General features: G+C 40.5%; 2 protein-coding genes and 1 long non-coding RNA gene across 10 annotated transcripts in view; 1 reads left to right on the top strand and 2 right to left on the bottom strand.

Annotated features, from left to right (window-relative positions):
* The window catches only part of DLEC1 (DLEC1 cilia and flagella associated protein), a 67,159-nt gene extending 55,381 nt beyond the window's left edge, over positions 1-11,778 (top strand). For 2 of the 6 annotated variants that reach the window (XM_038388216.2, XM_038388220.2), the window contains 10 exons: positions 598-815; positions 3,448-3,600; positions 4,593-4,715; positions 5,421-5,515; positions 5,619-5,703; positions 6,293-6,487; positions 7,468-7,629; positions 9,015-9,168; positions 9,731-9,851; positions 11,325-11,776. In XM_038388216.2, coding sequence (XP_038244144.1) covers positions 598-815; positions 3,448-3,600; positions 4,593-4,715; positions 5,421-5,515; positions 5,619-5,703; positions 6,293-6,487; positions 7,468-7,629; positions 9,015-9,168; positions 9,731-9,851; positions 11,325-11,448 — 1,430 coding nt within the window. In that variant the 3' untranslated portion in view covers positions 11,449-11,776. Of the gene's footprint in view, positions 1-597; positions 816-3,447; positions 3,601-4,592; positions 4,716-5,420; positions 5,516-5,618; positions 5,704-6,292; positions 6,488-7,467; positions 7,630-9,014; positions 9,169-9,422 lie in introns of all 6 variants that reach the window. The other 4 variants (XR_006279501.1, XM_038388217.2, XM_043509734.1 and 1 more) reach the window with 4 other exon arrangements.
* On the bottom strand, positions 7,882-11,401 carry LOC122459062. The gene is made up of 3 exons (XR_006279502.1): positions 11,390-11,401; positions 8,861-8,866; positions 7,882-8,442 (listed from the first exon to the last, which is right to left on the bottom strand). It is a non-coding gene; the product is annotated as an uncharacterized LOC122459062 (long non-coding RNA).
* Positions 11,779-14,592: 2,814 nt separating the features above from the next.
* The window catches only part of ACAA1 (acetyl-CoA acyltransferase 1), a 33,425-nt gene continuing 21,481 nt past the window's right edge, over positions 14,593-26,536 (bottom strand). For 2 of the 3 annotated variants that reach the window (XM_038388222.2, XM_043509735.1), the window contains 7 exons: positions 26,357-26,455; positions 25,602-25,682; positions 22,185-22,375; positions 21,848-22,027; positions 20,903-20,958; positions 16,969-17,114; positions 14,593-16,195 (listed from right to left, as the gene is read on the bottom strand). In XM_038388222.2, the coding sequence (XP_038244150.1) occupies positions 16,120-16,195; positions 16,969-17,114; positions 20,903-20,958; positions 21,848-22,027; positions 22,185-22,375; positions 25,602-25,682; positions 26,357-26,455 (829 nt within the window). In that variant the 3' untranslated portion in view covers positions 14,593-16,119. The remainder of the gene's footprint in view (positions 16,196-16,968; positions 17,115-20,902; positions 20,959-21,847; positions 22,028-22,184; positions 22,376-25,601; positions 25,683-26,356; positions 26,456-26,536) is intronic. The other variant, XM_038388223.2, reaches the window with a different exon arrangement.

The raw sequence follows: 26,536 nt of genomic DNA, 5'->3' as shown, positions 1-26,536 counted from the left end.
GCACTCATTGCTTGGGGTGTTGTGGAGGCCAAAACTATAACTGGATTAAAAAGAGAATAAGTTCATGGAGGTGAGTTCCATCAATGGCTATTAGCCAAGATGGCCAGGGATACAACCTTGCAATTTGTATCTCTAACCCTCTGATTGCCGGAAGCTGGAACTGAACAACAGGGGATGGATCACTTAATAATTGCCCTGTTCTATTCATTCCCTCTGAAACATCTGGCACCAGCCCCTGTCAGAAGACTGGACACTAGGCTAGGCCCTGTATGGACATTCTTATGTGTTTATTTAACAAATAAAGCATTCATTATAGCTAATGCTAATAAAGATGTTGGCTGGGATCCTTGGACCTGCCTAGACTGTGTCTAGTGCAAGACCAGTGACAGGCAAAGATGGGTTTAAGTCATATGTATGCTCTTCTGATCCTTGAGGAATCCCTGACTGGTCCTGAGAGTAAAAAACTTCCACTGAGGTGCGCTTGGCATCAATGTATCCATGCGCCATTATCAACCTAGTCCACTTTTTCTCAAGGGCCAAAAAAGCTACATATCGTTGGCCTGACTAAGATTAATAGTTTTTTCCTTTTTCATTCAGACATTCGCATGGACTGGAAAACTTACAATCAAGAAAAAGATAATGAGAAGCTGGTGGACCTCTTGCTGTTTTATGGCCCTCATTTTCCTATTAAGGACGTAGATGAGAATGAGACTGAGTCAAATGCTAGCACCTCAGAGACTGAAATTGTGTTAAACTGGGATAAAATCTCTAGCAGCCCAGACACCATTTCTCCAGGTTCCCTCGTGACAGATGATGTAAGATCATGGCAGTCTGTTTTTTTAAAACACATCATCAGAATGTTGGGAATCATTAAGGAAGGGATAGATAATAAGACAGAACGTATCATATTGCCTCTGTATAAATCCATGCTACATGCGTATTTTGAATGCTGCGTGCAGATGTGGCTGCCCCATTTCAAAAGATGTACTGGAATTGGAAAAGGTGCAGAAAAGGGCAACAGCAATGGTTAGAAGTATAGAACAGCTTCCATATGAGGAGAGATTAATAAGACTGGGACTTTTCAGCTTGGAAAAGAGATGATTAAGGGGGATATAATAGAGGTCTATAAAATCATGACAGGTGTGTAGAAAGTAAATAAGGAAGTGTTATTTACTCAACAGAAGAACTAGGGGGTCACCAAATGAAATTAATAGGCAGCAGGTTTAAAACAAACAAAAGGAAGTATTTCTTCACACAATGCACAGTCAACCTGTGGAACTCCTTGCCAGAGGATGTTGTGGAGGCCACTGGGGAAGTTACAGAAAATTGGAAGGGAGCTAATGTGTCAATTTTTAAAAAGGGTAAAGGGGATGACCTAGGTCATTACAGGTTTCAGCCTGACATTGATCCCAGGAATATAAAGAGCAGCTGATACGGAATTTGATTAATAAAAAATAAAGGAGAGTAATGTAATTAATGCCAATCAATGTGGATTTATGGAGAATAGATCCTGTCAAACTAACTTTTTTTTTTTTTTTTTTTTTTTTTGAGATTACAAATTTGGTTGATAAAGGTACTAGTGTTCGCATAATATACTTAGACTTCTGAAACACATTTGACTTGGTACCGCACAACATTTTGATTAAAATACTAAGACAATATAAAATGAACATGGCACATATTAAATGGATTAAAAGCTGGCTAACCTGATAAGTCTCAAAATAGAACTGTAACCAGGAAATTGTCACTGTGAGGATTTGTTTCCAGTGGAGTCCCACAGGGATCAGTTCTTGGCCCTACACTATCTAATATTTTTAACAATGACTTGGAAGAAAACAAAATCATCACTTATAAAGTTGCAGATGACACAAAAATTGGAGGAGTGGTAAATATTGAAGAGGACAGGTCACTGATTCAGAGCAAACTAGATATGTTGGCAAACTAGGTGCATGCAAACTGTTCATTTTAATATGGCTAACTGTAAATGTATATAGGTCAGTGGTTCTGAACCAGGGGAATGCAGAGGCCTTCCAGGTGTACATCAACTCAACTCATCTAGTTATTTGCCTAGTTTTACAAGCTACATAAAAAGCACTAGCAAAGTCAGTACAAACTAAAATTTCACACGACTTGTTTATACTGTTCTATATACTATACACTGAAATGTAAGTACAATATTTATATTCCAATTGTATTTTATAAAATATGGTAAAAGAGAGTCAGCAATTTCTCAGTAATAGTGTGCTGTGACACTTCCATATTTTTATGCCTGATTTTGTAAGCAAGTAGTTTTTAAGTGAGGTGAAACATGGGGGTACGCAAGAGAAATCAGACTCCTGAAACGCACAGTAGTCTGGAAGTAGTCTGAGAGCCACTGCTGTAGGTCATATTTACAGGATGGAGGATTCTCTCCTGGGAAGCAGTAACTCTGAAAACTATTTGGGGATCATGGTGGGTAATCAGCTGAACATCAGCTCCCAGTGTGACACTGAGACCAAAAGATGAATGCAAACCTGAGATGCGTAAATGTGAATCTTGAGTAGGAGTATAGAGATTATTTTACCTCTGTATTTGGCACTAAGGCAACTGCTATTGGAATATTCTGTCCAGTTCTGGTGCCCTCAAGAAGGAAGTTGATGAATTGGAGAAGATTCAGAGAAGAACCACAAGAATGGTTATAGGATTAGAAACCATGTCTCCCAGTGATTAAGCTCCTTGAGTCAACCTCTTTATGAAGCTAAATAGATAAAGGGGTGACTTGATTAGTCTATAAGTACCTACCTGGGGGGCAAATATTAAATAAGTGGCTCTTCAATCTAGCAGAGAAAGATATAACATGATCCAATGGCTGGAAGATGAAGCTAGACAAAGTCAGACTGGAAATTAATAAATTTTTAATGGTAAGAGTAATTAACAATTGTTAACAATTTATCAAGGGTCATGCTGGATCCTGCATCACTGACCATTTTAAAATCAGGCTGGGATGTTTTTCAAACAATCTACTTTAGGAATTATTTTGGAGAAGTTCTCTGGCCTGTGTTATACAGGAGGTCAGACTAGATGATCATAATGGTAATTTCTGTTCTTAGAATCTATGAATCGGTGTTAAACCAACACTATTTTTTTGTTTTGAAAACATTAATCTAGGAAGCCATGGGCTGGAATGCTGCTTTGCATGATGAGCAAGACACTTCTAAGGCTCAGTCTTGCTGTCATCTGAACAGCTTTGGGGTACCCGACCTTCCATTGATTTCAGTGGGAGGTCAGGGCATTCAGTGCCCGCAGGAGTTAACCCGAGTCACAGTGTTTAATGGGAGAAACCCATTCCTGGAAAGTGAGACAAAATGGTATTAGCTATTTTTGCTCTCTTGTTTTGAGAATGATGGTTCTGCCTTCCCATAGTCCTGTGCTGAATGTGTAACATTCCTTATCCTTTCATACCTGTAGGAGTCAAATGTAGACAACAAGGAAGAGAAAGGAAGGAGTGATTCTGAAGTCTGGAGACCAGTAAATAATCAAAAGAAAATAATCTCTGTCCTTGTACAAGCTCATGAAGGGTTTCCTTCTGACTATCCCTACTGTATAACTCCTACACAAATCGTAAGCTGTGGCTCTTATGTGTCCTTATAGTTTGCAAATAGCCAACTGTATAGGACTGGGGAGACGGGACAGCAAAGGAAGGCTTTTCATTGGTACAGAGCAAGAGTAGTGGAAAAACGAAATCTTAAAGAAGGTATGGAGAGATACTTCTGCAGACCTTAGGAAGTCAACAGGATAACAATGGTCTCCAACAGACTTCCCAAGGTCCAAGAAGTCCAAGTACCAAGCTCTAGAAGCAGGTCCTTTGCCTTGTGAAGAACAGACAAGCATAACTGGCTGAGCTTGAATGCAGGCCTTTCAACCTCAGGCTGTCTTCACAGGTGACTCATCTTGTACAAATATACTGTATAATTGATACTGCTTTAAAAATAATTGATGCAAAATCAATTAGGGACCACAGTATCTAGAATAAAATATGTTCAGAAATTTGACAGGAAAAAAATGACAAACTTATGAGTGTGTGTGTTCATACATCAAAAATTTGAACATTAATGAACTTGAAAACAAAAACAAAAACAAAACAACCTACCACATCTTAAATCTTGGACTAATCTACCAGTGTATCAATTTTCAATTCCCAAATGTAAGGAACTTCTTTGCCAAAGGGTTAAAGTACAAGGTTAGACTTAATAAAAGAAAATTTTAAAAGGGTCATTTGTAAATTCTTGGAACTCAAGTTTAATTAGAAACTTAACTAAGTTCTCAGAAAATTAATTCAGTTTCTTAAAACCAGTTTAGTTATTGTGTATGCATGGACACCTTTATTTCAGAATAAAAGTGGCTAAAGTTGAGTGGAAATAGTTACTTTGGTTTTAATTCATATTTTGTCATTTTTGTGCAAGTCTGAGCATAGAGCAGCCCAAAGAGATTTTTATCTATGCTTTAATTGCAAAGCTCAATGCAACCTTAGATGTAGATCTGTTAAGATGCTTCCATAATGCAAAACTGCTCATTTGCTTTAGCTAAATGTCTGTATAATATTTTGATTCCAGGTTGTTCCTGCAGGTGGCAGTGCCTCCATCCATATTTCCTTCACTCCACACATGTTACCAAAGCTCATTAACAAAATTGAATGTGAGGGGTTTGCATTGGGTTTCATGAGTCTAGACAGCAAGGTAAATGTACTATCGCAGCTAAGTATTTAGCTAAGTAGTATTGTCGCTTCTTTCTGCTCCGAATGCTGTACAGTAACAGTGAAGCTATTTTTTAATTTATTCCTTACAACATGGGAAGCAGGTGGTGAATTGTGATTTCTGCTACTGATTAGCTAATAACTGCACACACAGCTAATTTATACAAAAACCATTTTTAATAAGGGAATTAGGACTTAGACTCCTGAGTGCTATTCCGAGCTCTGCCTCTCACTCAGGTGACTTGTCCAAATTCACACAGTATCTTCTATCAGACTCTTCCCTGGTGAAATTGGAGTACAACTTACAGGCTGCTGCAAAGCTTAAATAATGTTTGTAAAGAACTTTGAGAGCCTCAGCTGTGAAGCACAAAGTGTTATTAACTATAATAAAATATTTAGTAATGAAATTTTATAAAATTTTAGAAAATAAGAGTTGCCTCCATATTAATGAGGCTTTCACATAATTTATTAAGAATTTTTGTTTGCATTCAAAATACAAATATAGCTCAGATTCTGCTATTTGCAGAATTTTTATAGAGTTAGCATAATTTACTACAAATAATAGGCCAAACATTGCCAGAGTTCATCTATGGCTGACAGCTTTGAGAAACACCCTCTCAGATTGAAGTTAGAACTTCAGCTTTGACACATTAGTTTGATCCTCATGTATTATTCCTTTTCTTATCAGCTTGCACAAGAGATACCTGGCAAGGTGACTCGGTCATATGGCTATGGAGTTGCACCATTGCGAATGGACTTGCAAGCTTTTGTAAAGCCTGCTCTGTGAGTACAATAGCTCTGACAGTTCATAAACTTACAGTAAACAACTAAATGAAATCAGAGACTAAGGAAAGGGTTCTAACAGCCTGTGATTCCTTACATTCAGGTTAACTATAGAAATGGATCATGATGGAGGAATGGTGTTTCATTCCCTGGCAAGTGATCTCATACCAAATCAACCCCTTTCTGGAGTGAGTATCTTACATATTACCGTATTAAGGTGTATTTAATATACTGCTCAGCTGTTAAGATCACTCATGGCAACACTCGCATTGCTGTACAATAATGTTTTTACTGACCATGTCCTGGTGATGCAGTGTTAAATGTTTACCCACAATGCAATACCATTTTTTTTGGTAGACTACAAACTAGGCCAGAGAAGACTAGAGTATAATTACCTATAAGCCAAGAACGGAGATTTTATTTCAGGAAGGTGGCTGTGTTGGGTTAATGTACCGTAGAGATCTTTTAAGTATCAAAACAATTCATTTTCAGATTTTAAAAGATTCTGGTAGCAGAATGAAGGTGATTTAGCTCCCAGCATGTCTGTGAATTTTGGTGATTCACAAAGTCCTATCAAATTTTGTTTTTAAACCTTTATATTTTTATTTTATGGTTTTAATCAAGAGATTCTGAAGCACCCACACAGAGAAAAAAGAAAGTGGTTTGGGGAAGGATCCTCCAAATCTTAGATGCTATGGAATGGCTCGAGATACCGGATTGCCTTCAAGCCTCTGGAGGGAATTCAAATTGAAAGTAGTTTAATACATTCTCCTTCAGGTTTTGACAGAGTCAGTCATTACTCACAACCTGAAACTCACCAATTCCACAGAGGCTCCCCTGCACTTCAGGATCCTTCTATCTGTGCCCTTCGCTGTGTCCAGTATCGACCCCAACAGGAGCCTGAAAACATCCCACAGTGACAGGGAGGAGCAAGGGAAGCAACTTCTACTTCATCCACAGCAAAATGTGCTGGTAGGGTCAAAGAAGCCCCTCGGGCGAGGACAGTTTAGGGCTTGTCAATCCAGTGCATTAGTCCGCACTAGAGGGGTGTAAATTCTATTGCACGCTAACTGGCCCACATGGACCCTGCTGGCAATGCACTAGCCCTTCCTTAGTGTATGTTCATGTAGTACTATTTCAGCAGGGACTGGTGTCCACACTGGTACCCACTAGAATTTACACCTCTCTAGTGCAGCTTAATCCACCGTGTAGACAAGCCTTTAGTAATTAGTGTACAAACATGGCCTAGGTGAACTGCAAAGCTTTGGGGAGGAAGGAAAAACACAATGGTGCTTGTTATGCTTTTCTTATTGGCAACGTCCCCTTGAAGTCAGTTTGCAGGAAGCACTAAATCAGTATCAGAATATCATAATGATAAATGTATTTACAATGTAAAAGAAAATATTTGGCTTTACATTCTTCCTTTCAAGGCCTGAGCTTCCCATCTGCAAGTCCTATGTTAGATGACAGGGGAAGGCAGAAGAATCCTTTTTCATTTTAGGTGTATACGTTGGTGTCAGGAAATAGTCACTCAGCAAAGAATGAAATAACTACACTTCAACATGGGCACACAGGGCTTGATTCTGACAGCATAACTACTAACTCCACGGAAGGCAATAGAATTACTTTTGTAAAACTGGCATTAAGGAGAGGAGAATCTGGAGAATTCACGATCTTAAACTTGTGGGTTTTTCTCCTCATATTTTAAAGCATTGCAGTTCACCTTTCACCCTCTGTTTCACTGCACTTGCCTTTAGGAAATAGTTCTGGATTTTGAAAAAAATGTCAAGACTTTTTTTAAAACTTGGCCTTGTTGTACAGGATCCCATGGGATTTTGGGCACTGGCATGATTCTTTTGGGTTATGATGGGAATGTGCGCTCTGGGGCAGAGCTGTTGGGCTGTGGATTTCCTACAGTTACTTCATACATTTTCATCTAAATTCCCCCCCAGGTGAAAGTGTCATTTCACACAACTCTGGAGTTACTTACGTATCAGAATCTGCCAGCTGACCAGCTGCTCTCAGGAATCAAAGTGCTCCAGTTTGAGAATGGAGACAGAAAAATGGAATTCAGTCAAAATCTGGTTATTGAATACAGTAACAGAACAACCCAGGTAACAAGCACTGAACAAAAGTAACTCTAAAAACTTATGTTCATGATGGACCTTTAATATAGAATGATCAATTATTTTTCATAACTTATCCACCACTGAAATGCAGCTGCTTCTAGGGTAAAGTATGCTAACTAACCAATAATGAACAGCAGCACTGCACAAAAGTAATAGCTTTCAACTGAAACCACAGGGGACTCTCAGGATAACAGACTGTTAATCTCAGTGTGGCGGCCTAATTCAAAGAGTCCCAGAGATAGTACAGCAGGAAGGCCTAGATTTCAGCCAAAAGACAGCACCTTCCAATGAGACTTTGCCTCTTGGAGCCATTTGCTCAGTACTGACTCAGTGAGTGTGCTAGCAACTGAGTTACCAGCATCACCTCCTGCAGCAATATTCCTTCAAGGTTTCTTGTGGCTGCTTAGCTAATGGGATGGGATATGATCACAGCCCCCCCAGTTTGAAATTGACCTCTTCCAGACTGATGGCTATAAAATAAGCAGTTTCAGTGCTGTGCAGAATTTTTTCATTCAAAGTATTTCTAAAGTTTTGCTCACTGTGGTATCTAAGATATGGACAACATAATGATAACTGTAGGCAACCTGTGTAAAAAAACAATTTGCAACAATGTGCCAGATACAGCTTTAAAGAAGGAAGAGAAACTAGAATGAAATGTAATGTCTGTGTCTTCATACATCAGAATGTACAGTGAACATTACCTTGCTGAGGACATACAATGACTGGTCTGAAAACCTCCCTGAAAAAGCAACACAGCACACTTTTAACTGACGTAATAGGCCACGGCTTAAACAAAGTCTGAACTGTAATCTCTCTTCTCTTGCCTAAACCAGCATCTGAGAAACTAAGTTCTGGTCTATACTACAGACCTATACTGGTATAATTATGTCATTCAGGAGTGTGAAAAATCCACATCACTGAGCGACGTAGTTATAGCAACCTAATCCCCCTTGTATACAGCGTTATGTCAGCAAAGAGCTTCTGCCACCGACATAGCTACCATCTCTCGGGAGGTGGATTAACTCTGCTGACAGGAGAGCTCTCTCCTGGCAGCTTATCGCATCGTCATTAAAGTGCTACAGTAGCACAGCTGTGCCAATGCAGTGTTTTAAGTGTAGGCTTGCCCTAAATAATCATAGATTTTAAAGTCAGAAGGAACCATTATGATCATCTAGTCTGACCTCCTGCACAACGCAGGCCACAGAATCTCACCCACCCGCTCCTGTAAGAAACCCCTAACTTATGTCTGAGCTATTCAAGTCCTCAAATCGTGGTTTAAAGACTTCAATGCTCGTTTCTTTTTGGACAAAGTTATGGATTGTTTTTTGTTTTTGTTTTTTTAACTCCCTTCCTCTCTCGTATTCTTCCAGCTCGTGCCAGTGACTGCATACCTTACTGTCCCGCTATTGGAGCTCTCTTGTGAGACAGTTGATTTTGAGACCTGCTTTGTAGACCAAACTAGAACAGAAGATGTCTTCCTGTTAAACAGGAGCAGATGCAGAAGCTACTGGACTGCTTTACTGGGTATTAAGCCTGTGCAATAGATTCCCTTTGTTATAAGAGGCTAACACTTTGTGTTCTGTTTTAGTAAGATGAGCACGTACATCTAGTCAATACATACAACATGATGACAACCATTCAGTAAGAAGCAGGTCAGGTTCTGATCTCACTATTTTTACTCCAGTGTTTCTTCACTGACTTCAGTAATTACTTCAAATGTACACCAGAGAATAGAATCAGACCCACCATATTTATTGATCTTTCTTTTCTAACTTAAGGCCTGATCCTAAGAGGAAGTGAGCACCAGGAACTCCCACTGACTTCAGCCTGAGCTTGCTTCTAATGAGGTTCATGGTAAAATGCCCGTTTATTTCAGTGGGAGCAGGACTAGATCATTTTATTTTGCCATTTACAACTCCCACTACCCCAGCTTGCCCTGCAAATGAAAATGTAAACAAGTCAAATGTGACAATACCAGACAATTTGTCATTGGCAAGTCAAGAGATGTTTGTTTACTTACATGAATACTGCATTATACACAAGACTCTTATATCATGTCAACTGATATTTTCATACTTTATTGCAGACCAACAGGAACAGTATAACAACATGGCAGTATTTTCCATCTGCCCCACTCATGGAATTCTTGAGGCACGTGAAGCCAGCTTACCCACCAAAGCAGCTTTAAAGATCAGTTTTACCGCAAGGTAGAGTAAGAGAACAGAAGTTTTGCTGTCTTTGAAGTTGACTAAGACTGGCCTTGCAGACTGCTATGGTGCAAGGAGTAATTAAAACAGAAATTAACTGTTACCCCAGTGTGTGCCTCCACCAAACAGCTGCCCAGTTCTCTGTGCTACAATGTTGTCTATGAGGGTCAAAGAGAATAAAAGTGGTTTTGCTCCCCTCATAATCCAAGAACAAATGTTTCTGCTAAAATTATCAGCCATTATGTAGCTGAATTATTGAGACATATTCAGTCAATAGAGGCCCATTTACACATGGGAATGCATTTTAACATGGCTGTACTGCGCAGTTCCTGCATGTACCCGGATAAACAGGATTTAGATATCTTAATTCCCATTTGCCCATACATTTCCACAGCATGCACACAGAGTCACGAGTACAATAAATGCCCAAATCAAGGTACACGCTTTTTCATGCAAACCCCAGGCAATAATGTTTTGGAAATATTACCATGAATTTATCATTAGAGTTCAGAGGCACCCCACTGAGATGAAGCTCTTACAGCTATTGTTTCTGTGCTGGTACTACAAACTGCTGTGCATGGCCAATGTCTGAGCCCTCTGGTTGTCTCCTTAGATTTTAAATTCCTTATCATAGGGCTCATATCCTGCCCAGGGTGCCCAACAAGTGCTCAAGAAAGTCGAACCCTTGCTGTTCCACATAGTATTCTGTGAAGTCACATTAAGAAGCTTACCACACTGTCTCTACATGCTGAACTAGCCAGGAATGGCGAACTGTGGCCACGGGGAGCTGCAAGGGGCCATGCCTGTGGACCGCCAACATAAACAAAATGTCTCGTGGCCCACCAGCGGACTACCCTGACGGGCCACATGCCGAAGGTTGCCGACCCCTGCTCTAGATCTAGAATTCACATGCGTCACAAGTTAACCAAAACTACACTTACTGTAAATATTTGTCTAAAGCTAACATTCAGTTGACTGCCTCCTGCCCTATTAGTACCAATAGGAAAATTTTCTCATCTTAACTTCTTGTCTTTTCCATAGGACAATGGCTGTCACCTGGAGAAAGCTCAGCTTCATTCCCTGCCAACACAATAATACCTGTCATTTAGATATTTATAAAAATACGACTACACAACAAAAAGAACATTGAAGCTTTCCTTCCAAACACCACATTAACACATACAACATCATATATACCATTAGGTAAGATACTGTTAAAAAGCATACTGGTACCCAGTTACTACATGTGATGTGATGGTACATGAAACTGGGCCAGGCTACAGTAGTCAAAATTCATCATTCCCATAAGGAAAGCAAAGTTAACTTCTGCAGTATCAGATAGCTGGCCAGCACAACAAATGTCAGAGAACAGCATCATTCTCCCCCTCCCAGCCCCCTTAAAGAACTCTGCTGTATTCTTGCATGTAGTAGAATGGCAAACTAACTGAATTGTCTTCTCCCTTTGTATTTTAGGAGTAATGTGGAATATGAAACTACAGTGACTGTTTCTGGAATGCTGGGAGAAAAGCCCTGCAAACTACAGATCAGAGGCAGAGGATCTTACGATGAGAAATATGAAGATCCCCGCGTAATATAAGAGAGATGGTATAGATTAGGTGTCAAGGTAATGAATCACATTCTTGGCTATTGAAGTCACTGGAAGTTACATATGTATACTGAATGGCACTATTTAAACTACATTGCCTATATTTTCATGTACTTGAGATTTAAATAAAAATTGTAGTTTTAAAATAAATTTCAAATAGTGTATAACAAAGAATTTTACTGAATTAGGATAAATGTCTACTGGACAAATCCCATTCAACAGGTGTTGAATCAAAGTAGTATATGTTGAGTTTTATAGTTACCTTTTATTGGCATATGCCCATCGATACTTCCAAGGTATCTGCAAAAAGAAAAGGAGTACTTGTGGCACCTTAGAGACTAACAAATTTATTAGAGCATAAGCTTTCATGAGCTACAGCTCACTTCATTGGATGCATTTGGTGGAAAATACAGAGGGGAGATTTGTATACACACACAGAGAACATGAAACAATGGGTTTTATCTCACACACTGTAAGGAGTGTTTCCACCAAATGCATCCGATGAAGTGAGCTGTAGCTCACGAAAGCTTATGCTCTAATAAATTTGTTAGTCTCTAAGGTGCCACAAGTACTCCTTTTCTTTTTGCGAATACAGACTAACACGGCTGCTACTCTGAAAACTGTAAGGAGAGTGATCACTTAAGATGAGCTATTACCAGCAGCAGGAGGGGGAAAGGAGGAAAACCTTTCATGGTGACAAGCAAGATAGGCTATTTCCAGCAGTTAACAAGAACATCTGAGGAACAGTGGGGGGTGAGATGGGGGGGAGAAATAACATGGGGAAATAGTTTTACTTTGTGTAATGACTCATCCATTCCCAGTCTCTCTTCAAGCCTAAGTTAATTGTATCCAGTTTGCAAATTAATTCCAATTCAGCAGTCTCTCGTTGGAGTCTGTTTTTGAAGTTTTTTTGTTGAAGGATAGCCACCCTCAGGTCTGTAATCGAGTGAACGGAGAGATTGAAGTGTTCTCCAAGTGGTTTTTGAATGTTATAATTCTTGACGTCTGATTTGTGTCCATTTATTCTTTTACGTAGAGACTGTCCAGTTTGGCCAATGTACATGGCAGAGGGGCATTGCTGGCACATGATGGCATATATCACATTGGTAGATGCGCAGGTGAACGAGCCTCTGATAGTGTGGCTGATGTGATTAGGCCCTATGATGGTGTCCCCTGAATAGATATGTGGACACAGTTGGCAGTGGGCTTTGTTGCAAGGACAGGTTCCTGGGTTAGTGGTTCTGTTGTGTGGTGTGTGGTTGCTGGTGAGTATTTGCTTCAGATTGGGGGGCTGTCTGTAAGCAAGGACTGGCCTGTCTCCCAAGATCTGTGAGAGTGATGGGTCGTCCTTCAGGATAGGTTGTAGATCCTTGATGATACGTTGGAGAGGTTTTAGTTGGGGGCTGAAGGTGATGGCTAGTGGCGTTCTGTGATTTTCTTTGTTGGGCCTGTCCTGTAGTAGGTGACTTCTGGGTACTCTTCTGGCTCTGTCAATCTGTTTCTTCACTTCAGCAGGTGGGTATTGTAGTTGTAGGAATGCATGATAGAGCTCTTGTAGGTGTTTGTCTCTGTCTAAGGGGTTGGAGCAAATGCGGTTATATCGTAGAGCTTGGCTGTAGACAATGGATTGAGTGGTATGATCTGGATGAAAGCTAGAGGCATATAGGTAGGAATAGCGGTCAGTAGGTTTCCGATATAGGGGGGTGGTTATGTGACCATCGCTTATTAGCACCGTAGTGTCCAGGAAGTGATCTCTTGTGTGGAATGGTCCAGGCTGAGATTGATGGTGGGATGGAAATTGTTGAAATCATGGTGGAATTTCTCAAGGGCTTCTTTTCCATGGGTCCAGATGATGAAGATGTCATCAATGTAGCGCAAGTAGAGTAGGGGCATTAGGAGACGAGAGCTGAGGAAGCATTGTTCTAAGTCAGTTCTTTTAATATTGCCCTGCTTTGTAGAAGGAGGCTCCTGTAACAGTTCAGTTTGCTCCTTGGTTTAAAAGTAAATCAGCCATTAATTCCACATTATAATAGTTAGGTGCAAACTAGAGATGTAGAAATAGTGAACAAGACCATCATTCTGACTACCTCAGTTTCTTTCAGTGCCTTGGAATATAAAAGTCAATGGGAGCAGGCTATCTATATCCCTTAGGCACCTTTAAAAAATACCAACCTAAATGTTTAAGTAGCAAGTGTCTGGGAGTTGGTCATGGCCCCCTACCCCTGCAACTATAGAAGGGGGATTCCATCCCACTTCATTTTCTTGTGCTGCCTTGGTTCCCACCTACTCACACTTTCCAGTTTACAGTAATACCAACAAAACTGAAAGTCACTCTGATATTCCCGTTTCCGAGAGCATAACAGTTTCCCACCCTCATCCTGCAACAGAAGTATTTTGCAGGCAATGTGTGGGGAATCTTTGTTGGCAAAGAGCAGAAACAGAAGTAGTTTTAGGAAGCGTCAGACAGATTTGTTTAGCCAATCAGAATCCCATGTATCCATAAAAGCCTCGGCCAGAATTTTCAAATGTGGGCATGCAAAGTGAGGCATCTCATAGACTCACAGACTTTAAGGCCAGAAGGGATGATTGCGATAATCTAGGCTGACCTCCTGCATATCACAGGCCACAGAACCTCACCCACACCCTACTGTAATATACCCATAACCTCTTGCTGAGCTACTGAAGTCCTCAACTAATGAGTTAAAGACTTCAAGTTATGGAGAAGCCACCATTTACTCAGTGTAAACCAGAAAGTGGCCCCTTCCCTATGCTGCAAAAGAAGGCAACCCCCTTCACCCGCACCCCAGGGTCTCTGCCAATCTGACCTGGAAGAAAATTCCTTCCTGACCCAAAACATGGTGATCAGTTGAACCATGAGTATGTCAGCAAGACCACCAGCCAGACACCTGGGAAAGAATTCTCTCTGTAGTAACTCATTAAATCAAAGCAGTCTAATTTTTCCAGAGATAGGAATTGGAGGCCTCCCTGTCCCTCTGATTTCAGCATCTCACTTTGCAGCCCCGCCTTGGAACTCTAGCATGCTGCTCGCATACCATTTGAATAAGTGTGACTAGTTTAGTGGGTTTTTTTTCCCCATTAGTAGGGAAAGAATATAAAAAATTCAGCCAGCCAATCTTTAATTGTGGCCTTTAAATTCCTGATCCCGATTTTTAGAACATAGCAATTACATTCAAGTACCCAATTATGTTAAGTGCATAACCAAGAAACAGGACACAACTTTTCAGCTTGTCAGATGACAATAAGTATATTTCCTTTTAAAATAGGAGTTTAAATGGTCTTTTGAAGGTAGTAACTAAATCCATTTATTCATGTCTGAATACCAGTGACATCACAGCAGAATTTTTGGAAGCCTTCACAATCTATCACTAACTTCTAGCAGCTAACCTTCCAGTGATCTGCCACACACCATCCATTTCCTCTCTGGTCATCCCTACTACGATAACCCTCCATCATTCCTTCCATAATAACTGTCTCAAGGTTATCTCCAACTCTACGCCCAATGTGACCAAAGTACATTAGCTTGCTACTGAAGAAGCGAAATGGTTGTACAATACAAAAAGTATGTCTTTGCACTGGTAATAAAGCCATACTGACTCAGGGAGAATGCTACTGATATTCCTGTACAGTTAACAGGAAAAAAAAGGGGGGGGGGGGCCAAAATCAGTCCTACATTAGGGTAGTGAGATAACATTTAATAAAAGCTTATTTTGTAATTCAGAAAAAAGGCTGATTTTTTTAGAAGTCACAAAACAAGCTAAAATTATGTAAAAATGCTATAAAGTTAAGGATGGAATGGTCAGCTTTTATTTTACAATTACTAGTTTGGGCAGCCTGTTCAGCCCTTCGCTACCTTTTATTTCATCACTCTCATTTACAAGAGAAATCTTATTCGTGAATGGATAAACTTGCACACAATTCCATCTACTCTGTTCAAATTTGTTTAATAGAAAAACATGGGAGTTTTTTAATTAAAAAAACCACACATACTGGGCAAGTGGACAAATTAGATGAGCCATAAAGAATTGTTATAACCTGAATGTAATCACTCCGGCTGTTGGTGAAATACCATGGCTTAACCACTTTAAAAAAACATATTTTCATTGTTGCTATTGATTTAATCAATCATCCTGGGATGATCCCTTAAAAACGTTATCATTAGGTAGTAAAAAATCTACATATATCATGTGTTGGAAAAATTGCTCCATGTGCATCAACATTCAGTTACCTAGGCAACTATACCTTAACATCTATCATTAAAAAAACAAGATCCACATGAACTTCATCTTTCTGAATTATAGCCCTGATCCCTTGGTTCCACATGAGTAATTTTACATATGAGTACCATTGAATCCAGTGGGATTACTAATATGCATATGAATTGAGGCCTCTATTTTTAAGATCAAAACTAGCTGAACTGAGCTCATCTATGTCCCCTGGCATTTGCACATCTTAGCTTTGAGGCAGCCACCAAGCTCATTTCCTCCCACCCCAAAGTATTTCAGTATACAGTGCACATACATTTATACCCTTTAAGTTCCATTAAACAAATTCCTGAACCCACTTGCATTTTTACAGTGCAAATTATTCATTATCATTGGAAAATGAAGAGTCAGATGCTGTGCTTCTCTTGTACAATGGAATTCACTTCCCTGGGTATTCAAATACTGCTGCAGCTCCCATACCAGTTCCAATGCACATGGATACAACACCATACGCTCTGGAACAAAACAAGTTAGTGTGTGGTTAGAAACAATAACTCTGGGTCTAGATTGCCTGAAAAAAATCAGTGAATAAAGTTAACTTATACTGCCCACAAACCTAAAGGTTGGCTTAGATACACGAAGATTCTAATTCAGGAACAGTCTCTGGTGCCTATTTCCCTGAAGTGGGAAAGAGAGATTCCTTGTACAAGTTTCTCCTCAGCCAACTCTTATATGCCCCATGGCATCACAGATATATCCACTCTCCTGGGGGTGGCACACTGTAAGAACTGTGCCCCTCACCGATCAAAGATGATAAATTAACAGGAGAGGTGGGTTATAGAGGGGGTGAGCTTTAGGACTCTGCTTTGATTGAGGTCGTGTTGAAGAAGAAACTCACACTCTGAGACGAAGGGATGGGATCAGTTCAGAATACTGCCACAAGAAAACCACCACACTGCCTCCCTCTACTACTCTTCAGGAAGTTCAGCTATGATCTCCTCCAGGCGTACTAAAACTCTCATGCTGTCCATCAGAATTTGTGGGGAAATATGTTATGTGTAAATCCACCAGGAAACTCTAAACTAAGTTTCTCTACTCTGTTTGAAGACACCTGAGTTGCTCTTACTCAACTTGTTTAGCAATAATAGCCTGCCATCTCCTACTATCCTCTAGGCTATGGTAGAAACATGAACACTCCATTTTAAGGAAGGGACATTACAAGCTTTGACCATTACCTTGTAGATACTTTACAGAAACAACCATTTATCACATTATTTTAAATGCTCACCGTTTTCCCCTTCGCTTCAGTTCATTGAGCAAAGTGACAACTTGACGAGCCCCAGTACAGCCTAGTGGGTGACCCAATGCTATAGCTCCTCCAAGGGGGTTGACCTTCTCCTTTGGGATCCCCAGTTTCTCAACACAATACACAACCTAGAAAGACATATCAAGAATGTCCTTGTGAAATTAATCATGTATGTGTCAGTTCTCAGCATGTATCCCATACTGGGGAACAACCTGGATTAACATAAGAATGGCCATACTGGGGCAGACCAATGGTCCATATAGCCCAGTATCCTGTCGTCTGACAGTGTCCAATGCCAGATGCTTCAGAGGGAATGAGCAGAACAGGGCAATTTATCAAATGATCCACCCTGTTGTCCAGTCCCAGCTTCTGGCAGTCAGAGGTTTACGGACATCCAGAGCATGGGGTTGCATCCCTGACCATCTTGGCCTAATAGCCATTGATTGACCTATACTCCTTGAACCTAATTCTTTCTTGAACCTAGTTACACTTTTAACATTCCCAACATTCTCTGGTAACGAATTCCACAGGTTGACTGTGCCTTGTGTGAAGAATTACTGCCTTTTGTTTGTTTTAAACCTGCTGCCTATTTATTTCATCAGGTCCCCCGGTTCTTGCGTTATATGAAGGGGTAAATAACACTTCTTTATTCACTTGCTCCACACCATTAATGACTTTATAGACCTCTATCATATCCCCCCTCAGACGTCTCTTTTCTAAACAGAGCAGTCCCAGTCTTCTTAATCTCTCCTCATATGGAAGCTGTTCCATTCCCCTAGGCGTTTCTGATGCCCTTCTCTGTACTTTTTCTGATTCTAATACAGCTTTTTTGAGATGGGGCCACTAAAACTGCACATAGTATTCAAGGATTGGGCATACCATGGATTTATTTAGTAGCATTATGATATTGTGTGTCGTCTTATCTATCCCTTTCCTAACAGTTCCTAACATTCTGCTAGCTTTTTTGACATCCACATTAGTGGATGTTCTCAGAGAACTATCCATGATTACTCCAAGATCCCTTGCTGGAGTGGTAACAGCTAATTTAGACACCAACATTTTGTTCATTTAGTTGGGATTATGTTTTCCAATGTGCATTACTTTGCATTTATCAACATTGAATTTCATCTGCCATTTTGTTGCCCAGTCACCCAGTTTGGTTAGATCCCTTTGTAACTCTTTGCAGTCAGATTTAGACTTAACTATCTTGAGTAATTTTAGACCATCTGCAAATTTTGGCTCCTCACTGCTTACCCCTTTTTCCAGATCATTTATAAATATGGTGAACAGCACTGGTCCTAGTACAGATCCCAGGGGCACACTGCTATTTACCTCTCTTCATTTCTGAAAACTGACCATTTATTCCTACCCTTTGTTTCCTATCTTTTAACCAGTTACTGATCCATGAGAGGACCTTCTCTCTTATCCCATGACTGCCTATACTTTGCTGAATAACCTTTTGTGAGGGATCTGGTCAAAGACTTTCTGAAAGTCCAAGTACACTATATCCATTGGTTTCAGCATAGCAGCCGTGTTAGTCTGTATTCGCAAAAAGGAAAGGAGTACTTGTGGCACCTTAGAGACTAACAAATTTATTAGAGCATAAGCTTTCGTGAGCTACAGCTCACTTCATCGGATGCAGTGAGCTGTAACTCACGAAAGCTTATGCTCTAATAAATTTGTTAGTCTCCAAGGTGCCACAAGTACTCCTTTTCTTATATCCAGTGGATCATCCTTGTTCATATTTGTTGACCTTCTCAAAGAATTCTAATAGATTAGGAGGCACGATTTCCCTTTACAAAAGTCAGGTTGACTCTTCCCCAACAAATTATGTTTATCTTTACGTCTAATAATTCTATCCTTTACTACAGTGTCAACCAATTTGCCTGGTATTGAAATTAGGCTTACTGGCCTGTAATTGCCAGGATCACCTCTCAAGGCTTTTAAAAAAAATCAGTGTTAAATTACCTATTCTGCAATCATCTGATACAGAAGCTGATTTAAATGATAGATTACATAGGACAGTTAGTAGTTCTGCAGTTTCATATTTAAGTTCCTTCAGAACTCTTTGGTGAATACCACCTGGTTCTGGTGATTTATTACTGTTTAATTTATCAATTTGTTCCAAAACCACCTCTCCTGACAACTTAATCTGGGACAGTTCCTCAGATTTATTACCTAAAAAGAATGGCTCAGGTGTGGGAATCTCCAGCACATCCTCTGCAACGGTCTTGTCTACCTTGATGCTCCACTGGCACCTCAATCATACAGTGGCCCCACTGATTTTGTCACAGGCTTCCTGCTTCTGATGTACTTAAAACAAATTTACTGTTAGTTTTTGTGTCTTTTGCTAGTTGCTCTTCAAATTCTTTTTTGGCCTGCCTCATTATACTTTTACACTTGACTTGCCAGAGTTTATGCTCAGTAGGATTTGTCTTCCAATTTTTAAAAGATGTCTTTTTGTCTTTAACTGCCTCTCTAACTCTGCTGTTTATCCATGGTGACATTTTTTGACTTGTTACTGTTTTACTTTTAGTTGTGGTGTATATGTAGTTTGAGCCTCTAGTCTGGTGTTTTTAAAAAGTTTCCATGCAGCTTGCAGGCATTTCACTCTTGTGACTGTTCCTTTTAATTTCCATTTAACTAGCCTCCTCATTTTTGCATAGTTCCCCTTTTTGAAGTTAAATGTTACCCCAAAAACCCAACCATAGTATTTTCCACCCTACAAGGACGTTACATGTAATTACATTATGGTTGCTTTTACCTAGCGATTCAGCTATATTCACTTCTTGGACCAGATCCTGTACGGCACTTAGGACTAAATCAAGAATTGCCTCTCCCCTTGTGTGTTCCAGGACTAGCTCCAAGAAGCATCCATTAATGGTATCTAGAAATTTTATCTCTGCAACCCATTCTGCGGTGACATGTGCCCAGTCAATATGAGGATAGTTGAAATCCCCCATTATTATTAGGTTTTCCGTTTTTCAAGCCTCTCTAATCTCCCTGAGCTCTTCACAATCATCATCATCATGCCAGTCAGGTTGGTAATACATTCCTACTGCTATACACTTATTATTCAAGCGTGGAATTTCTATCCATAGAGTTTTTATGGTACTGTTTGATTCATTTAAGATTTTTTACGCTATTGGACTATGTTTTCTTTCACATATAGTGCCATTCCCCCACCAGTACGACCTATACAGAGATTGCTATATATTTTATACCCTGATTATCATCATTCCACCAAATTTCTGTGAGGCCTGTTATATCAATATCCTCATTTAATAGCAGGCACTCAAGTTCACCCATCTTAGTATTAGGCACCTTGCATTTGTATACAGTTGCAAAGCTTATAAGTAAAGTCAGGTCTGTACATACAATGGAATACTGAACCCAACTGGCTATACACATTCCCAGTATAAGTCTGTTGTCTTCAGTGGATTTACACCAGGGATGAATTTAGCTCAAAATATATAATTTAAGGAAAAGCATGGCATTCAGATTTACCACTCCAAATAAGTATTTAAAATAAATTTGTCTTAGTAACTGAGCCTATATGATGTGTCTTGCATACTGAGAGTGAAGATAGTAGGTCTATCTTCAGCATCTACATGCATCTCTATGAAAGACACTGGAACTACATTGTGTACCCAAGACACATGGGAAACTGAGCTAGACTGATACATTTATAAATTCAGGTTTATAAAATAAGCCGTAAAATACAATTAGGGAGATTTTAAACACACCTGAGTTTGGTTTCTAGTGCAGAAGACACTACAGTGAAGATTCCATCTAGGTTTTTATTAAACACCCCTCTTACTAGATCTGTTACATTTGCAGTTGTAACCAATATGAAATTCTGCTCAGCCACCAGGCAACCTAGAAATCCAAAATTAAACAAGATGGGCTGTCTCACCTGACTAGCAAAGGCTTCATTAATTTCATATACATCAATATCATTCACAGTCAAACCTGTGTGTTAGAGAGAGACCAGAAGTTAAAAGAAGATTTAATAACTGAAAAATAGTGTCTGAAAAAAAATATTCCTAAATAGAAGGCTTTCAAGGAAACATTTCCACTTCCCCCTCACAGGAATGAGGGGATATATGGGTAATTGCAGCATAGTTGGATATCAAAGGTCATAAAACTTAAAATTATGCATAAAGATTTAAGTATCACTACTGGACTTTTAGATAAGACAAACAAAATTCCCTTCCACCGAACCCTTGTAGAGGTTAAAGAGCTTAGGATATTTTCAGAGAGGATGTGAGAGCAAATGAACTGCTGTTAAATTTGCCTAACTCATTGCCAAACTCATTCTGTGAGATTCCTGGAGTATGAAATTATAGAAACAGCTCAAATTCCATGGATAAAACATGTAAAATACTATGGTTATTTACAGAATATAAATAGTTGCCATTTTGAACTGGCCTATCCTGGAAGAGTATTCATTAATAATGAGGTTAATTTACAGGAATGTGATTTCAGACTGGAGTGTCTCACCCATATTAAGATGAGAGAAGCACAACATCAGAGAACAAATCATGTACTACACTTATTAACACTTTGCTAGAACTGTAAAAGGATTCAATGCAAGTTTCTGAGCACATACAAATGAAATGATTATTTATATTTTGTAATGCATGTGAATAGAATCTTACAATAATCCTATGCAGGATTTCTTCTAAGATTATAAATTTAATGAATCAGTATTCCCACTGCTGCTAAACAACTCCATGAGCTGATGTGACCGAGATCACATTATGATTTATAATACTGCAGCACTTAGGACCCCTACTCATGGACCAGGACCCCATTTTGCTTGTCACTGTATAACAGAACGAAAAACATGATACCTTACCAGCCTTCTCCAAAGCTACTGGAATGGCATAGGCTGGCCCTATGCCCATGACATCAGGTGGGACTCCAACCACAGCATAAGATTTTAACACCCCTAGGACTGGAAGCCCCAACTGTGCTGCTTTAGAGCGTTTTGCCAGTAGAACTGCAGCAGCTCCATCGCTGACCTGACTGGAGTTACCTGTTGAGAGATATTTCACTGACAATATCACCTTTGCCTGGGCATGTTTAGTTACCAGTAATGCAGGTGGGACTGGGAGGATAACAAAATGGCTAACGGTACATGCCAATAGAACACTGATTAAAAAAATAACTATTCATCTACTGAGAGTGCTTACCAGCTGTAGTGGAGCCATTTTCCTTGAAGGCAGGCTTCAGTTTTGCCAAGCCTTCCAGAGTTGTACTAGGTCTGATCCCTTCATCTTGGAGTACAGTGATAGTTTTCTGATTGCCCTGGTCATCCTTAACAGTGGTCCTCACTGGAATGATTTCATTTTTAAACAATCCCATCTGCTGAGCTCTCGCAGCTCTGTTAGTAAAGAATGCATGAATGGTTAAAAATCTGGAGTAGTACTGTACCAAATGCTTCTAAAATCACCAGAGATAATTAATGACAACATAAATTATGAAGGGATTGGTTTACAGATGCATCATTCATTGCTTAAAAATAGTCGAGTATGTGTAGTGTTGTTCTTTAACAAATGGAAATAAAACTGTACAACTGTGTGCAATGGGCCCTATACTGCTAACATAATGAAAATTCTCCTTTAGCATAAGTGGTAGGAGGCCATGTTTTTGAAACAGGAAGAGCCAGGTTCTGCCCCAGCTATCACTAGAGCTGGGTGAATAATGGATTTTTTTGATTCTCTGGCAATTCAAAACACACACACACACACACACACACACGCTTACTTTTAATTATTTAAATAAAATTAAAGGAAATTCTGAACTAAAAGGTCACTTCAAATCTAAAATCAAAATATTTCAAAAATGTCAAAAAATACGGTTGGACTCTTAAAGAGTTTAAGTACAGGCTGAGCAAGGTAAGCAGCATGATGACAGTTACATTTTCCTGCTAGTTACCACAGAATGCATCAAGTTTCTCCTGCTCTTGTCTGCCTTCCAATAAAGAGAAGTTGAACCTTATGCCAGGGTATTGCAATCTATTGGCATGATGCACTAACATTTAAATATCTAATTTCATCCCAGAAGGATTCCAAAGCACGTGACATAATTTATCCAACAACATACACCAGAATCACTTCACCTAGCACCAAAATGCAGGTGAAGTGGAATGTGGCAGCTATTTCAGCACAGAGAAACACTAAGTCTGGGACAGAAAATAAAAATACTGTATTGAACTAAAATTACTGGTCCTGTTTAGGAGGGCTGAATGCAATTAACCAAACTGGAATTTGATTTTGACACTACGATGCAATACTCTGTTTCAAAAAGTACGAAGGGCTCTTGTACACCAACAAGGGGTTTAAGGACCCCTATTGGACATCTGATTTGAAAAATGGCACCTCCAACAGCACATGCACCTATTCCTATGCATCAGAGAAGAATGCCATCTACTGAATAGGTGGCTATTAAGAGTTGCTCAAATACAACCCCACCACTTCATACTTTCATTCAAAAAGTGAATTGATGCGTAAACAAATGTAATGGTTCAGGAAAGTGAACGATAAGAGTGAAATGCTGTAGGATGAGCCAATACAGTCGCAGATACTCCAAGACCAAGGACAGAGCAGCACCCCCTTCTCCTGCTCGCAGGCATGAGTGTGTACACATACCTTTTTACGTTACTGGTCCAATATTAATAAAAAAAAAGTTACCACACCAAGTTTTCTAGGAGCAGGGCCAAAATATAGAGGTTAACTAGCTTGTGCAGTGGCTTCCTGTATTACATAAATAGTTGGACCAGGCAACACTTGATTAGACCTGTGTTTTTCAAAGTTCGGGCCACATAAGGCACTGGGTCGCCTTGCTCAGCACCCAGGGACCCTAGCGGCTCTGGTCAGCACCGCCAAGCAGGACATTAAAAGTCCCGTCAGTGGTGCTGCCCATCTAAGACAGGCTAGTGCCTATCTATTCCCACACTGCACTGCGCCCTGGCAGCAGCCGATCCTGCTTCTAGGCAGGGGGACCACGGGGTTCTGCGTGCTGCCCCCACCCCGAGCACTGGCTCTGCACTCCCATTGGCCGATTCCTGACCAATGGGAGCTGTGGGGTGTGGTGTCAGTGGGTGAGAGCCACTTGGAGCTGCTTACGCACCTCTGCCTAGGAGCCAAACCTGCTACTCGCCGCTTCTGGGGTGCAACATGATCTGCGGTGCCAGGACAGGCGGGAAGCCAGCCTCTGCACTCTGGCTGCGTAGCTTACTGGGAGCCGCCGGAGGCAAGTCCCTGCCCCAACCCCACGCCCCAATCCCCTGCCCCTGTCCTGAGCCCCCCCCAAACCCAGAACCCCTTCCTCCACCCCAAACCCCTTATCCCTGGCCCCACTCAAGAGCCTGCATCCCTCCCACACCCCAACCCCCTGCCCCAGCCCTGAGCCCCCCCAAACCCAGAGCCCCTCCACCCCAACCCCCTCATCCCCAGCCCCACCCGAGCCTGCACCCCCAGCCCAGAGCCCTGACCCCCTCCCACACCACAACCCCCTACCCCTGCCCAGAGCCCCCTCCCACTTCCTGAACCCCTCATTTCTGGCCCCACCCCGCAGCCCTTAGCTTCGCCCCCAACCCTCTGCCCCAGCCCTGAGCCCCTCATCCCCAGCTCCGTTGGGTTGGGGGCATCAACAATATTTTTCAACTGGGTCCCCAGAAAAAAGTTTGAAAACCACTGGATTAGACTATTACTGTAATTTAGTTCAACTCCTTGGTACCAATTGTTGCAGATAATCCATAGTCAGCAACGGATTATCTATCAGAACAGTTCTATTGTCACCAGGAAATCAATTTAGTTTTGCAATAATTTAATCTAAGGAAAGGATAGGTTACTAGAGTTTGTACTGGGCTCATATGAAGCAAAACATCTACGGCAATGACCACCAGCTACAAATCACAAGTTTAGGGCTTCTCTAGAAGTGACATTTTGTGTGTCTGCGCCCACACTTCTCCTTCCAGAAAAGCCTCCTTCTACCACAGCATTAGACTTCAGTCCAAGGGGATCTCAAGCAATCTAGCTAAAGCACATTCAATTTAAGCGTATTTTGGGTTTCACAGAAACCATGAAAGCTGTGACCCATTTGGGTGATGGAAAATATAGAAAGCCTGATCTCAACTATAGATACTCTAAACACTCTACACTAAGTTTTCTAGCTGCATGTACACAGTGGGCTTAGTGAGGGGCTTGGATCAGCATTCACGTTGCACTCCCTGTCAGTATCTGGCCTGAGCCAGGGAAGCTAATGATCCAACCAGCAGACCAAATTTGGGGATGAATCCTGGTCACGTGTCAACTCAGGCATGTTGTGTATATGCTAAGAAGAAGGGGATTTAGTCATGTGACTCCAATTACAGTTCAGGAGTCACAGCTACCCCCACCTCCACGATCCTCATTCTCTTGGCGGTCGCCTATTTACACCTCACTACATTGCTGTTATTTGAAATGTTACATTTTAAGCCTTTACCACAGGATAACACAAAAACTGCTAACGGGAAAAAGGAAAGTTTTCTCTATAGAAAGCAAGCATTTTAGATTATCTATGTAATTTTTATTTCCTTGGCACACAAATAAAACCCATGTATTTACTTTTTCTGAGAAGCCATGGCAAATTCATCTTGCTTCTTTCGGGAAATGCCGAACCTTTCTGCCACATTTTCTGAGGTCATTCTGAGAAAAAATACCACTGGTATTAATCTACCGAGACAGAATTTTATTAAAATTCCATTTGCCATCAAAGACAAGCAGAGAGGGAAGAGTGCAAGCTCTACTCTCAAGTTGACTGATCCCTCCATGGGCTTAGAGTTCTGCAGTACCACATGACAGAATTATGTCACATTTCAAATCCGCTCACTTGCTTTCCCAATGAAGAGGGGCTGGGACAGATGCAAAGGCCCCACACGGAACCCTTGGGGGGAAGGGGAGCGCAGAGGTAGCCCCTAATGTGATTCTGGCTAATCTCCACAATGGAAAGCAATAGAAACTTCAGCGTTTGTGAAATGCAGCAAAATTTCTAGAAGCACTAAAGGTAGAATTTGCAGTTCTGAGCCCCTCAAAATATTCTCTTACTCCTGCTAATTAAGCCATTGATCTTTACTGTAAGACAACGACGACTGATTTCAAAAGGTCTGGACTACTACCAGTCCTTATACAATTAATCTTCTACCATAACCACAGGAAACGCTGAAGTGCACAGACGTCAGTAGCGAATCTAAAGGTCAACCATTAAAGAAAGTGAGTTTGAGACAATAATTTTGGTGCATTTTAAAATACAACAAAACATTGTCTTATGAGATATACAGTCAAGAAAATCACTAAGTTCTAGGAAGGAAAATAATACTTACCCCATAGGAATAAGGCAATCTCTGGCTTTACTATTGTCCATCATACGTGAGCTAACATCACCAGGGGTGCCTACATTTCTGAGGGACATTGTTTCCACACTGAACAGGAAGAAAAGTTAGAATTTACTACCATTGTTTGCCTTAGAAGAATTCATGCAAATTTAGTACCATTTGCACAGT

The sequence above is a fragment of the Dermochelys coriacea genome, chromosome 2 (genome assembly GCF_009764565.3).
Source record: "Dermochelys coriacea isolate rDerCor1 chromosome 2, rDerCor1.pri.v4, whole genome shotgun sequence".
Lineage (NCBI taxonomy): Eukaryota > Metazoa > Chordata > Testudines > Dermochelyidae > Dermochelys > Dermochelys coriacea.
This window is presented reverse-complemented; position numbering and strand designations above follow the sequence as displayed.